This window comes from Zonotrichia albicollis, chromosome 22, assembly GCF_047830755.1.
Source record: "Zonotrichia albicollis isolate bZonAlb1 chromosome 22, bZonAlb1.hap1, whole genome shotgun sequence".
In the NCBI taxonomy this organism is placed as follows: domain Eukaryota; kingdom Metazoa; phylum Chordata; class Aves; order Passeriformes; family Passerellidae; genus Zonotrichia; species Zonotrichia albicollis.
Window position 1 is genome coordinate 6,203,809 of NC_133840.1, and position 14,811 is coordinate 6,218,619.

General features: G+C 51.4%; 1 protein-coding gene across 4 annotated transcripts in view; it reads left to right on the forward strand.

Annotated features, from left to right (window-relative positions):
- Nucleotides 1–901: 901 nt before the first annotated feature.
- The window catches only part of POR (cytochrome p450 oxidoreductase), a 30,285-nt gene continuing 16,375 nt past the window's right edge, over nt 902–14,811 (forward strand). The window contains exons 1-3 of one of the 4 annotated variants that reach the window (XM_074557285.1): nt 902–1,052; nt 3,334–3,469; nt 13,971–14,160. In XM_074557285.1, the coding sequence (XP_074413386.1) occupies nt 13,985–14,160 (176 nt within the window). In that variant the 5' untranslated portion in view covers nt 902–1,052; nt 3,334–3,469; nt 13,971–13,984. Of the gene's footprint in view, nt 1,097–3,333; nt 3,470–7,850; nt 7,994–13,970; nt 14,161–14,811 lie in introns of those variants that run through there. The other 3 variants (XM_074557286.1, XM_074557287.1, XM_074557289.1) reach the window with 3 other exon arrangements.

Consider the following 14,811-nt stretch of genomic DNA (forward strand, 5'->3'; position numbering starts at 1 on the left):
AGGCCCAGCTCGAACTTTGGACCTTCCCCAAGTGATTTATTGACTCTGGAGCAAACGTCAACACCGTGCTGGCGTCAGGATGGTGACTTTGGATGTGCCAGGGGACCCAGCCTGGGGTGACAGCACACAGCTGTGGGGCTGCTCAGTGACAAGCTGTGCCTCTGGCTTTGGCCAAGCTGGGAACAGCAGAGTTGTAACCCAGCTTCCCCCAAAAAACCCAACAGGGAGGAGAGCAGCAGTTCCTGTGGGATCTGAGGTCTGGGTTGTGAAATGTCCCACTGGGACTGCTGGGGATGCTTCCAGAGCTGCTTGAGCAACTTCCTGCTGTGGCAGTGAGAGAAAGGCCACCCCAAAACACCGAAATCATCTGGGCTGTGGTTACATCAGGAGCATGTGCTTGCCCCTGGCTCCCACAGAGGATGGCAATGATGGGTGCCAGCCCCACCATGGGGTCTCCTTATCCCCCCACGGGGCCCTGGTGTGGACAGTGACCCTGGGGGAGCATGGGCACAGACAGGGCTCCTGGGTCTGCAGGAACTGGCTGAGCCCAGAGTTAGTGTCCAACACTGACCCCTGTTCATGATCCCACAGTGCCCCAAGCCCTGCTCGCACTGTCACCCCAACTCTGACCCCGCCATGACCCCAACACTCGCCCCCATACCTCAAACTACAATGTTCACCCCAACCTGTCCCCCCTCTGTTCACCCCAACCTGCCCCCAGACCGAGCCCCTGCTGGCACCCACGGTGGCCTCTGGGCCCTGTTCTGCACCCTGACCCCACCCGTGGCCCCCTCAGCCCTGACCGACCCCTGACCCTCACCTCACCCGGCCCCTCCCGCCGCTCCTGTCCCTTTAAGACCCCCGTCCTGGGGCTGTACCATGCGCCGCCGCAGAGGGGTGATCTCCACAAGCGGGCGCGCTCTCCGCCTATTAGCGGGCGGCGAGGGCGGAGCGAGCTCACCCGCGGGTGTGCCCGGGTGGTGCGGTCCGCCGTACGTGCCGGCCGCGCCGGGGCCGCGGGAGCCGCCAGCGCCAGACGGGCCGGAGCGGCGGTGGGTGCGGGGAGGCGCAGCTCCGGGGGCGTGTGGTGAGGAGGGTGCGGTGCCGGGGCTTCTCTGGGGCTCAGCTCCGCCGCCGGGGCCCTCTGTGCTGGGGAGGGGCGGTCCGGCATCCCCCGGTGGGGTTGGCGTGGCATGGGGGCTGTTTCTGTGTTGGGGGCACTGGCTGTGTGTTGCGGGCATGACTGCGGTCCCCCTGTCGGGGTGAGTGGCACCGCTGATGCTGGCGGGGACATCGATGTGAATGGATCTCTTTTTGGGGGGGACTGGGATGGGCAGAACCCCCTGTTCGCTGGGAGGTGTGGTGTGAGTGGGCATCCTCTTACTGGGAGTTACTGAGTGTTCAGAGATCCTTCTTATTGGGGGGATCGGGGAGGGCTGGGATGACCAGTCCTTATCGGGGAGGACTGGGATGACCAGTCCTTATCGGGGAGGACTGGGCTGACCCCTGTTATCTGGGCACTGTGCTGTCCCACTGTGATTTGGGGGCCCAGGATAGCCAGAGCTCCCTATTATCTGGGTAGTCTAATGTGACTGCTCCCCTGTTATTTGGGGGGATTGGGGTGACCAGAGCTCCCTGTTATCTGGAGAGTCTGACGTGACTGCTCCCCTGTTACCTGTTGGAATTGGGGTGACCAGAGCCCCTCTTATTTGGGAGTATCTAGTGGTGCTGAGCCCCTGTTACTGGCAAGATTGTAACAAGATTGTGGCCGATGTGTAATGTCTCCAAACTCTTCCATTCTCAGAGGAAACTGGGTTTATGAATACAAAATATCCTGGCTCCTCACGAACAGTGCTTGGTTCTCTTGAAATAAATAAACGTGTGTGTATGGAGGGCTGGCAGGTGTGCACCCCCTGTGTTTTGGGGGTACCCCATCACTTCTGTCACCCTAGGGCTGTGGGGCAGGGGACAGACCAGCACCCTTGGGAGCTGCCCTGCCTTGCTCTCACAGCACTGAGGGTTGCTCAGCCTTACCCCATCTCAAGGTGTTGCTGGTTAAAAGCCTTTAACGAGCTTAATTTCCTGGCACTTCCCTGGAGAACGTTATTCCCAGCGTTTAATTGATACCTTTGCTGCAGGCTGGGCTGTTCTGCCGTTGCTCCATCTATTTCACTTTATAAACTGCTGGGGTGTGGGAAGACTGTTTGTTTACTCCTTAGCTTTCCTGCTGGAGTTTCTTAGAAGAGTGAAATTCCTCACCTAGGGAGTGTGCTTGACAAAGGAAATGATGGGAACCCCCTGGTTTAGGGAATATTGAGGCTGGAGGGGGTGAAGGTACCTGGATGGTGGTGTTGGGAGTTAGTCATCAGCATGGAATTGGTTCTTGGGGAGTTGTCTTAGCTGCAGGAGTAAGCACAGCTGGTGCAGCTTGGAGTGTTTGTTGTGCCGGTGCTTAGACCTTGGGTTAGCTTTTGGAGTGTGAGAGGAAATGGGAATGCTTAGTGGAATGTGTACAGACAATAGGAGTCACTGAGGTGCTCTGATGTGAGTCTGGAAAAGTGAAATGAGTTTGTGTTTTAAAAAGGAGAAGCATATATGTGGCTGAGAAGCTGGAAAAGTGCAAGGAAGAAGTGAGGTCTGTGTTTCTGAGTTGTGGAAGTGAATCACTGACAGCGTTGGTGGGGACATCCCCTCCTCAACAGAACTCTACACTTTGTGTGGGCTGACAGGAGGAGCTGTGGAGTTTCAGAATCTTTTTTTGCTTATTGAGGTGCAGTGGTGTACACATCCCTTTTGCTAGATGGGCTTTGTTCCAATATTTCTGTAATTCTCTGAGAAATTCCGAGGAATTGCTGCGCGCACGCAGAGCAGCTCGCTGATTAATCTGCTGCAAATGAGGAAATCAGTGTTTTGTCTGGGAGGGCTGCTGAGCCAGACCCTTCCTGGAAAGCCCAGCATTGTCTCAGTACAGGTTTTTCTTGGGCTGGTTGACAGCACTGAGGCAGGGTGTGCATGGCATGGAGTGTGCTTTTGTTTTGCATGTGGATGTGACTGTGCACAAGAACTGTGTTTGCAGAGCTACAGAAGAAACACCAGCTGAGTGCCTTCTTTTAATCCTTGAGTGTGAGAGCCTTGAAGAGTGGGCAGGAAGGAGGGTGTAGAGTCACAAATCTGGCTTAATCCCCTCGTAATTAGTCCTGCTCTAATTGTGACAGAGAAGAACCTCTTGCTTGTCATCACTTTCCAGTTGCCTCCTGTTCTGTCAGTAATTTCTGAGTTTGTGCCTCCTGGACTGCCAAGTGCCTTCTGCAACTTTTCTTTTGTTTCTTGCAGAGCATCTGGAGGAGCTGGACCATACAACCAAAACTCTTTGAACTGTCTCAAGGGAGACTTTCCCTGCTGCTCACCACCCTCCGTGCTGGAGCTCTCAGGCCCCACCAGCTGTTGTTTGCAGAGCCATAGGTGCAAGGTAACCCCTTTCTTTTGGGTGTCACAGGTTCTGGAGCATCTCTGGGTGCAGCTGGGTTTGGGGAGGGCAGCTGGCAATGAGTGCTGGAGTGATGCTTTCTTTACCTGCAGCAAAAGCAAAGTGTGGAACTGCCTGACTGAAACCCCATTTGGTGTTTGCTCTCTCCTTTGCCTGTTGGGATACAGCAAAGTTTGTGTTTGCTCAGTTCTGAAGGACTGGGGAGAAGGTTTCTCTGATCAGGTTTGTGCTCCTGCCATGTCCTCCCCTGGTATAAAGGAAAACCACCTGCAGTTACCTCTGTGGGCACTGAACTTTGTTCTGTTTCCTGACGTGGACTCTCCTGCCTCAAAAAACACAATTCTTAGAACTTGCATAATTTGCTTTCCCAACGAGATCATTTGATCCCAGTGATGAGATTACTTTGTACACACTGCTGTGCAGAGTGAATCACCAGCCCTGCAGTGACAGGTGCACCTCTGCTTTTTTATAGGCTTGACAATCTCATAGGTCAAAACAAATAATAATTGCAGGCTGCTCATAATCTCTTGCTGTTTGTCCCTGAGTAAACATTTCAAGTTAATTGCATGCTGCTATCACCCATGGAATCCACACAGAGAGACCAGAAGCCATGTCTGGTGGCTTCTGGAGGGCCACAAGTCCAAAGAGTGGCTGAGTTTGACCCATGGTGGCAGATTATTATTGTATTTTTGCTTAGTAATCAGCCACTTTCGTGCCTTCAGTCACTCCTTTGCAAGGAGATATTGATTTATTTATCTTCCTGTCTTGCTGTGTGGAGTTCAAGATGGGGTTAGATTTTTATCCTTGGTAAAATCTGGCTGTGGCAGTGCAAGGGAAGTCTGCTGGGAAGGTTTAACAACCAGCCTGGGGAGTTGGTGGGTCTGGTTTAGTGGTGCTGGATGTTGCTGTGTGGTTGTGAAACACATCAATTGACTCTCTTTCACGGGTCATTGCTGCATCTCCTCTCTAACTCCAAGCTTTGGAGGAGCAAGTTGATCAAATGCCTGCGAGGATTGTGCAAGTCCTGGTTGTGTAACAGGAGTCAGTGCATAACTGCTGGAGGTGAGAGGAGCAGCTCCTGTTACAGAGGAACAAAAACCCCTGTGTCAAGTGTCTGTTCTCTTTGTGTTGATTCTGCTGGGGCATTGGAGAGCTGTGGTTTTTGCAGCTTGGGACCAGCCTTTCAGCCTGTGACCCCTGAGATCTCTGTCTTGTGTCATGTTTTGGGGATGGAATTGATGTTCTGAGGTCTGCTGTGGCTGTGTGTGATTGCAAGGGGCTGGGAAGTGGCCTGTGTTTCCCCAATCATATCAAAAAGGTGAAGTCCAGGTCAGATTGCTGATCCATGGCAGGCAGGGAGGTTCTGTAGGGTGATGGCACACCCTCCTGATAGAGCAGCCAGAGCAGGACAGCTCTGGTGCTGAGATTCCAAGAGGTGCAAGGGTCATGCAGTGACACTCCCAGACCCTACAGCTTGTAATGTCTGAAAAGCTCTTCCATTCTCAGAGGAAACTGGGCTTATAAGTACAAAATATCCTGGCTCCTTGGTTCTCTTGAAATAAATAAATAAACCATCAAAGCACGCTGTTCTGATGAAAACTCTTGACAGTTGTGAAAACTTAGCAAGATGTGTTTAACCCTGTCCCTCTGGTGCTCTTTCAGCTGTTGGTTTCAAAAGGAAACCTCTCAAAAGAGACCAGCATTGGAGAGTTTTGCTGTTCAAACTTTTCCTGGTGGAAGGGGTCAAAGTCTCTGGCTACTGACCCCATCCATGGGCCTCCTTTCCCAGAGGTGACACAAGGCAAAGCCACAGCCTGTCACACCAACCCCCTATAAACTCAGGCACAGGGTGAGCAAACAGCCTGTGGGGAGGAGAGCAATGTCCAGCTGTGGCAGTGCAGGTACAGCACTCACAGAAGAGGCTGCTGAAAAAATGTCATTTTCCCTCTTGATCTTAGAAAATCATCTTCAGCAGGACCTGAACCATGAAAACTCTATGCCTGGATGGGTTTGTCCTGAGGTTCTGCAGCTCTCTGAGCAGTTGTTGGCCTGAGAGGTGCCCATGGAGTTGGCATCAGGGTGGTGTAAAACTCCTGCAGGTTTGTCCCTGCCCCTGAGCATTGGTGCTGGCAGCACCCCTGTTCCTGTTCCAGGCAATTCCTGAGCTGTGGGGCTCTGGATTTGTCCCTCCCTGGGAGGGGAGCCTGGGGAGCAGTGTTGGTTCACAGGGGCTCAGTTACCTGCCATTCTCAGCTTGTGTTTATCCTGTAACCCTGAACTCCTGCTATTCTCTGCTGGCTCACATTAATCTGTGAAGGAAGGTGTCCAAGTGCCTAAGCTGGGGACGTCCCCCATGTTTAAAGGCTCAGAGTCAGGCTTTTATCTCATAGAAGGAAATGTGCGAGTTCAGTAATTCTAGCTTGCTTTAAGGCAGCTTGGCAAGTTTGAGTTCATTTTTGTGTTGGATTATGCCTTAAATCCTTTGTTTCAGTGCACTGGGCTCTCTGCACAGCCCCACCTGAGCATACCCATAGCAGAGATTTCCTTTCTGCCTCAGTAAAACAGTTCTTGTTCTCTTCCTTGCTCTTGCAGCTGCTCTGATGTCCTTGAATAAGACCCAGGGGCCAGAAAACATGCAAGTGTGACATAGTGGAAGCTCAAATATGCAGTATTTCAAGATCCAGACTGACTGATGCACACTCTGTATCTGTCCTCTGTCTAAAATATTAGTTTTGTTGATGCCTGAGCTGGTGTGTCAGGGTCTGGGTAGAAAACACCTTTCACAGTGAGAGTAAATTTTATTTCACAAAAAAACCCAGCAGTTTTTGTGTTCCCTTCCCTGCTTGAGGTGCTGCTGCAGCCAGCTGCTCAGTTTGGACTGGGATTTCTGAGCTGGTGGAAGAGTGCAGAAGCATTTCCCTGGTTTTCTGTGGGGTTTTGCTACTTTCTACCCTTCTTTATTGAGCTGGTTAATGGGAAGCTGTGGGAGATATGTGGGAATAAAGGGATAGGGAAGCTGTAGGTGTAGCAATCCTCCACATCAGGACCTGTGGTCCAGCAGAGGCTGAAGGGGCAGGGAAAGCTGTGAGCTTTCTCACTGTGCCTCCCTTCCCCACGAGCCCAGGGACTCACCTGTGGGATGATTCCCACCCAAAGCATGGAGCCTGTGCAGAACAGGCCAAACAGGGCCAGATCAGCATCCTCTTGTTGGTGGGAAATGCAATCTGTGTGGCAGAGCTGTGGCTGGTCCAAGGCAGTTGTTAAATAACCTGGATCTGAGCACCTGTTTTTGTTTTGGAAAGGCTGACTTTTCCTGCCAGGCCTCCTTTTACTACAAGGGAAAGTAAAAAGAAGCAGGCACAGGCTGATGTAAACAGAATTCCTTAGTCTAATTGGTTGCATTTCTAAGAGAAATAGAGAAGATCTGGTTTTGCCCTGAGGGTCTCCTGGCCCAATATCACATTAAATATGCAGGAAGTGTTGTCTGCAGTGGGGTTCAGAGGAGAGAGACCAGGCACAGGAATGGCAGCTCCACCACAGCCCTGCTCTCTCTGCTGCTGCTGCCTCTTCCTTCCTCCTGGGATTGTGTCTGTGGGGCTCCTCTTCCTCACAGCCACCAGTGACCTGCCTGATGTCATTAGTGGGTGAAAGAAGAGAGCCCTTGGCTGGTCATGAGACTGCATTCCTGTTTGTGGGCAACTCTCTTCCTTCTGCTGCTGCTGGGAGGAGTGGTGGGGTCTCAGTGCAGCTTCCTCTTGGTACTGCAGCCTCTGTGAGCTCTCCACAAAATTTTCAGATCTCTGAGAGGGCTGTCCAGTGGTTTTCTTTTTTCCCTCCCACATGGAAATTGTTTAATTTCTATTTACAGTCTCCCCATTTTGCCATTGCACTTAAATCTCAGGCTGCAGGTCAGAATTGGAGTTTTCACTTAGTTTGATTGCTTATCAGGGTTTTTCCAGGCATCAGCACCCTTTGGACACCTGCAGATAAGGTTGTTCTGTTCTGAGGTTGAGTTTTAGGGCTGTGCCATGATACTGGTGGAAAAATTTGGTCTCTGATTTAAAATTGGGTTTTTTTAAGGCTTCTTCTTAAGGCTGATAGTGCCCTTAATCTGTGAGCATGAGGGGAAGGGAGGTCTGGTCACACACTCCTGCCTCTGCCTTGGGAATTCAGGATGCTCAGAAAGAGGGGTCTGGCAGATCTGGTGGCAGTGGTGACATCCCCAGCCACACAGAGCTGCCAGCACTGGAAATCATGACAGCTGCACTTCCTCTGTGCTGTCTGACTCGATGCCTGTGCTGAGTCAGGGACATGAGGGTCACTGTCACGTGGCTGCAGGGAGCACGAGTGCTCCCTTGTCCCCTGCCCTGTGTGCCTCTGCAGGGCTCTCTGTGGCAGTCTGAGTGCAGAAAGTCAGTCTGAAGGAGCTGTTGGGGTGTGTGGTGTTAAATCTGCAGTTAGACTTCATGGACTCCTGTTTATGAGAATCTGGAAGGCAATCCTTGGGTGAGTGTTGCAGGAGGGGTTGAGTGGGCTGGTGGAGGAGGGATGGGAGCTCCAGAGCTTGAGTTGGCACTGTGATGGTGTGAGAAATGAGGGGATGGGGGCTCCAGAGCCCCAGTTGGCACCATGATGGTGTGAGAAATGAGGGGATTTGGGCTCCAGAGCTTGAGTTGGCACTGTGATGGTGTGAGAAATGAGGGGATGGGGGCTCCAGAGCCCCAGTTGGCACTGGGATGGTGTTGTGAGAAATGGGGGGATTTGGGCTCCAGAGCCCCAGTTGGCACTGGGATGGTGTTGTGAGAAATGAGGGGATGGTGGCTCCAGAGCTCCAGTTGGCACTGGGATGGTGTTGTGAGAAATGAGGGGATTTGGGCTCCAGAGCTTGAGTTGGCACTGTGATGTGAGAAATGAGGGGATGATGGGCTGGGTGGAAAAGGGATTTGGACTCCAGAGCCCCAGTTGGCACTGGGATGGTGTTGTGAGAAATGAGGGGATTTGGGCTCCAGAGCCCCAGTTGGCACTGGGATGGTGTTGTGAGAAATGAGGGGATTTGGGCTCCAGAGCTCCAGTTGGCACCGTGATGTGAGAAATGAGGGGATCTCGTTGCTGCAGGGCTGGTTTGGCCCCAAACGCCTGCCTACTGTCCCTGCTGCTGCTCAGCTGAGGCAGCCTGCACCTTGCTGTGAGCTGGGAAGGCTCCTCTGAGCCTCAGCACCCTGCTGAGCTGCCTTTGAATGGAGCCTGGCACCGGTGCCAGGGTCGGGCACAGGGTGGCTGTGGCACTGCACGTTTGTCACGCAGCTCCTCTGTGACTCCATCCCCACTGGTTCTCTTTCTGCACATGTTGCAGAGCACAGGTTCCACCTGCAGCTCCTGTGCTTATCTGCAGGTGTCCAAAGGGAATACCCTTGGGTGTTTTGATAGTTCTGGGGGTGCAGCCCCTGTGCCAGCCGTGCCAGGGCAGGCAGTGTCTGCAGGGCATGTGGGGATCCCTCTCTGGTGTGCTGGGCTGCAAGCAGGGGCTCCTTGGTGCTCCAGCTGCTGCTGGGGGGTGGATGATCAGAGGTGGGGGCAGTGAGCAGCCTGGGCTCAGCAGTTTTCATTTTCCCTGCTTAGCAAGGCATATCCGTGCTTGTGCTTCTCAAGGAAAACCCTGGGACTGATTCTGTCCCTCTGCCCCTCCTATTCCTTAAATAAAATCAAGCCAATGTGTTGACCCACAGAAAGATATCCATCCCCATCCAGGAACTGATAACTTTTGTGTTCCAAAGTTTGCTAACACCTCAGTGCCCCCCAGGAGAATGCAGTGCTGAGCACAAGGTGGGATGAGACAGATTTCTGCATAGCAGAGCATTTCATTTGGGGCCATGCTGATGTGTCCCTTTATCTTCCTTCAGCTGGCCCCTTCCCTGGAGCTGGAGCAGCCCAAGAATTAACAGCCATATCACACAAATCCTGTTTGTGCTTGCTCAGCAGTTTTCCTTCTCCTTCCCCTCTGGGTGAGGCTGACTCTGCACTCAGGGTGTGCTGGTGGTGCCACGGGGCAGAGTCAAGCACAGAACTTGGTCACTCATTTTTGGGGCAAGAGTCACAGGCTGCAGTCCTGGTCTGGGACTGGGAAATCCTGCTCAGGTACTCGAAACTCATCCCAGATACTGCATTAAGAAAAAGGCTGCTTCAGTCTCAAGAGAGAACTTCCTGCCCACATTGCCAGTTTAGCTTCAGAGCCAAGGCTTTTGGTCATAGGAGATCCCACAGGGTGACTTCCACAAGGGAAGAACTCCTAGCCACATTTTGTGCTTTTGGTTCTGTGTCCCAAGGTGCTTTTGGTCACTGGGAGATATTACAGAGTGACTTCCATGAGGGGAAACCTCCCAGCCGTGTTTTGTGGTTGTGGTGCTGTGTCCCAGGGTGCTTTTGGGAACATCTGATGCACCATCTCCTGATGCAAGGAAGGAGAATAAATCTCTTCAACTTGCTGACCACTTGGCGTTCATCACTCCTGTCTTGTTTGTTGTAATATTGTTTCTCTATGTATTTAAGTATTTTTAACCCTGTGACCTTATAGATCCTTTAGTCTGTATGGAAGTCATGGGGAGTTTGAGGATGCCTGGCACTGAGAGTACTTCCAGTCCTTTTTTTTTTCCAAGGTGTGCATGAGAATGAGGAACACATTTAATTTAATATGAAGATGAAGTGTTTGTTAGCACAGAGATGTGCAGAGAAGGTCCCTGATGGTTTGAATTATTGTGAGCTGCCATGTACCAGGCAAATTCTCACATTCAGGGGCTGAAAAGCTGTGCTAAAACACAGCAGTGCTTGATAGCAATCTTTCAAAATGTTGTGACTTTTCTGTGTGATGGAAATGCTCACATCTTGCTGAGCCTGATGGCTTTGCTGTGTGCACAAGCAGGGATCCAGGAGCTGGAGCCACCATTAGAAAAAAATCCCAGGGATATGAACATCTTGTCTTACCTTGATTGAAGATATAATAAAATTACACCCTTGAAACTGTTGTCAGGGAAAGTTTTACTTCTGTATCATAAATTTCCTTTTAAAAATTTAGTTTGATTCTATCAAGGCCCTTCCAGAGATTGCAGGATTCCCAGGATAGCTAAATTTCAAGTAAGAGTCAGGTTTCTTTTCACTGGAAGTTAGTAAAGGACATGTGTTTGAAAATGACATGAAAATGTCGTTTGCAAATGACAAATTTGCTGTGAACTTCTGCAAAATAATTGTTACAGCCAGCTAGATGAAACTGAGATAAACTGAGCAATAATCTTCCTGTGCTGGGTGAAGTGAGTTCAATAGTTCTTGAGTTGAGACAACCCTTTAAAAAGGAGAAATGAAGCCTAATTTCACATTCTTTGCTTTTCTCTTGCTATGCCTAAGCAAACCTTTTCCTGAGGGTAGGGGTGGTGAAGGGCAAGGAAAAACAAGAATCTGTAGCTGGGATATAAACCTTGAATAACCAAATGTCCAGGACCAGAGGGAGCCCAAAATTAAAATTAATCAGAATTAAAGCAGCTCTTGTCACCAGGTTTCCTCCCAGGGTTAAAGCTCAGTGTGGAAACTTTGTGCAGTGGAGATTGTGAATGAAGAGAGAGCAAAGCAGGCTCTGCTCCATGCACCAGAGCCATGAACCTGCAGGAATATTCCCTTCCCTGGCTGTGGGCAGTGAGTGGGTGGCCTGGCTGCAGCTGCAGGGCTCCCTTTGAAGCCCTGGAGAGCTGCAGTGTGGTCAAGGCAGGCAGATAGCACAGCTCCCACCCCCACATCCCCACAGGGCAGCATTCCTGGGAGCTGCTCCCTGAGGATGCCTCTCTGCAGGGCAGCACTGCCTGGGAGAGCAGAGAGAAAAAACCCAAAACCATTTGGGAAAGCCAAACCCCTCTGCTCTGGGAGCTGGGGCTCTGCTGCTTTGAGCACAGTGGTGAATTTTGGCTGCAGACAAAGCCCTCACCTGGCTGAGCACAGCACAGGCTCGTTCTTGCCCTCATTCTTTGCCCACACAGGGCAGCTCATGAATATCCATGAATAGCCATGAATATCCATGTCTGGAGCTGGGAATTGCTGTGGGCCAGGTGCTGCTCGCCACAAACATGGCTGGCTTGGAGCTCTCTGCAGCTGCACTTGGTGACAAGGGAGGCTGCTGTGTCCTGAGCAAGGAGCCTTTGCCAGGGCTCAGAAGGGAAAGAGCTGCAGCTCCTGCCCCAACCCAGCTCCATCAGCCCTGTGTTTATTCATGGCTTCCTCTGAGCAAAGGTTTGTCATTGCCTTGGGGTTTTCAGGGAAAGTGAGTGGAAGACAGGCTGTTCTGAGGGTAATTTTACTGACATGGCCATCACTGCCCTGTGTGAGGGGAATTGTCCAGCCTTGTGTAATCTGGGCAGTGAGACTGCTGCTGAACAAACCAAGCCACCTCGCAGAGATGGAGATATTTACTCCTGCCTGTGTCTGGGCACTGATTCCTCCATCCCTTTGCAGAGTTGGGCTGTGCTGTGCACAGACAGCAATTGAGGCTCTCTGGGAACCATGGACCACTCAGAGCTTTTTTACCCTCAGATTTAATGAGAGCTCAAGTGATGAGTGAGATGGCAAGAACCAAAACCCCAAAACTCTGAGAAATGAAAGGTTAACTGTCATGTTTTGGCTGAGATTGGCTGAAATTCCTACAGGTTGGGTGGCAGAGGGGGAGAGGAGAGTTTGTACTTAAAATTTCTGAGCTTTCATCAGGAATAAAAGCAATAAACCAGCAACATTTCCTCCCCACCAGCAGATTCCCCTGGTGCTGATTGCCAGAGCAGCTCCTTGGTGGTTTACTGGAACCAGATAAGGAGGAGGAGGGGGATGCTCCTGGGAGCTGTGCCTTTTTGGCAACTAATCCCCACTTGTGGAGGCTGTAACTATCAGTTTAGTCTACAGTTGTACTGAGGTAACACCCAGCACTTGCTTGGCTCCAAGCTGCAGCCATGGAAAGCCTGTTTGCAAGGAGGGAGGACAGGGTGACCTGCCTGATGGAGAGGAATGTGCAATTTGCTTGTCTGCAGTCACATCACTTTTATTTTTCTTCCAGCACCCTGCTTTGGTGTTTTCTGTGGGAACCCAACAGGCAGCTTTGAGGTGGTTTAGTGCTCTTTGTAATGCAGTTACTTGCCAGGTTCTCCACCAAATGAAGTTTCTTGTGGGGCTCAGCACTCTTTGGGTTGCCAGAGTACCCACCCAGGGTCACTGCCAGGTGGCTGTGGACTTCTCCCTGTGCTCACAGGGTGCTTTTTATGGCTGGTGCCCTGTGGCACAGGGCTGTGTGTGTCTGGAGCTGGACTCCCCTTGTGGGGGTAACACCAGGGGGTTGATCTTTGTTGAAGGTTGAACCTGGTCTCCCTGTTAGTGCTCCCTAAGCATCACCTTCCCTTCTCTTCCCTGCTCCTGAATGTCTTAGCATAACCTTCAGCTTCAGTTACTTTTATTTCTCAGCCATGGCATGTATGCTCTGTGACACCAGCACGGCTCTGAGTCACTTTTCTACGTGCAAGTTCAAATGTCCATGGTCCCCTGGGTTGGCAGCGTGCCCAAGTACAAAGAGAGAGTCACTTTGCCCTTCCAAATCAAGTTTAGAGTTAATTATCTGTTTATTTGGACAGAGTGTGTCCTTGCATGTAGGGAAGATAATCTTGCCATTGGCTTAGGGTCAGAGGGGTTCAGAGCTTGGCACAGCAGAGGGATGGGTGGCTCCCCAGGGGAAGGACAAGGGCCATGGGGCTGCCTGGGTATTTGAGGGCTGGGTGTTGATCCTTGTGCTCCCACAAACTCTGGGAATGGCTGTGGGCAGGTCCCAAATTGCTTAAACTCTGCCTTGGTAAGTGTAAAGGAGCAACTCAAGGAGATGGAAATTAAACTGGGGGAGATCCTGGAGGGGAGTGGGAGGCCAAAGGCCCAGGGAGAGATGGACAGTAAATCCAGTCTGCAATGGAGTAAATCAGAAATATTCACCATTTGTGTTGTAACAGCCTGTTGTGGGCATGCTCAGGGGGGTTGGTGCCACAGTCCTGCTCTGTGGTTTATCAGCACAGCAATGGGGCCAGGGCATCCTGTGGCCTTGTGGGAAGGAGGGAGGAAGCCCCAGATCTGTGGGGTGACTGAGGAGTGGGGTCATCCCTCAGTAATACCCCAGGGTTGTGTGGTGAGTAAGGGCTTTACTAAAGGCTGGCCATGGGTCCCTGTAGGATATTGCTGGGGTAGGAGCCTGGTGTGGCTCCTTGGCTGGAGTGGGATGGATCAGCATGGATACAACAGCAAGGAAAAAGCTTGGTGGGACACAGAAGACCCTTGCAGAGCTGTGATGCAAGGCCTCTATCCAAAGAGTTGTTGGGCAGCCTCGTGCTCCTAAGACAAAATGTAAAGCCAAACTCATTTTCTGTGTGTGCTGTGATGCTGTCCCACGTGGCTGCTGGTGCTCACTGGTTTTCCTTGCTCACAGTGCCTCTGAGTGCCATGGGGGAGCCCAGCATGGACCCAAGCATTGCTGCTGACAGCCCTGCCCAGCAGGACTCTCTCTTCAGCATGACAGACGTGTTCCTCATCTCCCTCATCACTGGGCTTCTCACCTACTGGTTCTTCTTCCGCAAGAAAAAGGAGGAGTTGCCTGAGCTCCCCAAGATGCAGACAGTGTAAGTAACAACTCCCAGCCTGTGTGGCTTTAATGGAGCTTCTCTCTTGTGGTGGGTTGTGGGAGGTGCTGAGGGGGCGTTTCTGTGCCCTCAGCTGCTGTGGGTTCTGCTCACAGTGCAGAAATCCCAGGCTGCAGTTCTGCCTTACCCCACCGTGTGGCCCAAATTGGGAATTGGCCTTTCCCGAGCAAGGCAGGAAAGCCTCTGGCTATACTTCAGAACTCTTAAGGATTTCATTCTTGGTGTTTTCTGATAAAAGTCACATTTTGGTAAATCTGGAGAAAGGTTGCTTGCTCTTAAACAGATTTCCTATTTATCTACCCTTGGCTGTGAAGGAAAGAAATAGTTCCTGGGATGTGCTGCTTTGCAGCTCCTGTAAATCATGATTGGCTTTTGATACCAGGTTACCACTGGAGTGGAAGACTGGATTTGGAGAGGGAGAGCTTTGTTCCTCCCTGCCTCCTGCAAAGGGCTTGGGGCCAGGAATGAGCCACACAGGTGGAGATCTGGGTGCATTTCGTTCCTTGTCTCAGTCACATTCCAAACTTAACATCAGTTTTCTGCTGGATTTTTTTAGCTCATGCTTTGTTTCTGGAGGTTGGAAAGTACATTTTTTTCTGGCTGGGAGGGTTTTAAAGGGCAGCAGTGTCC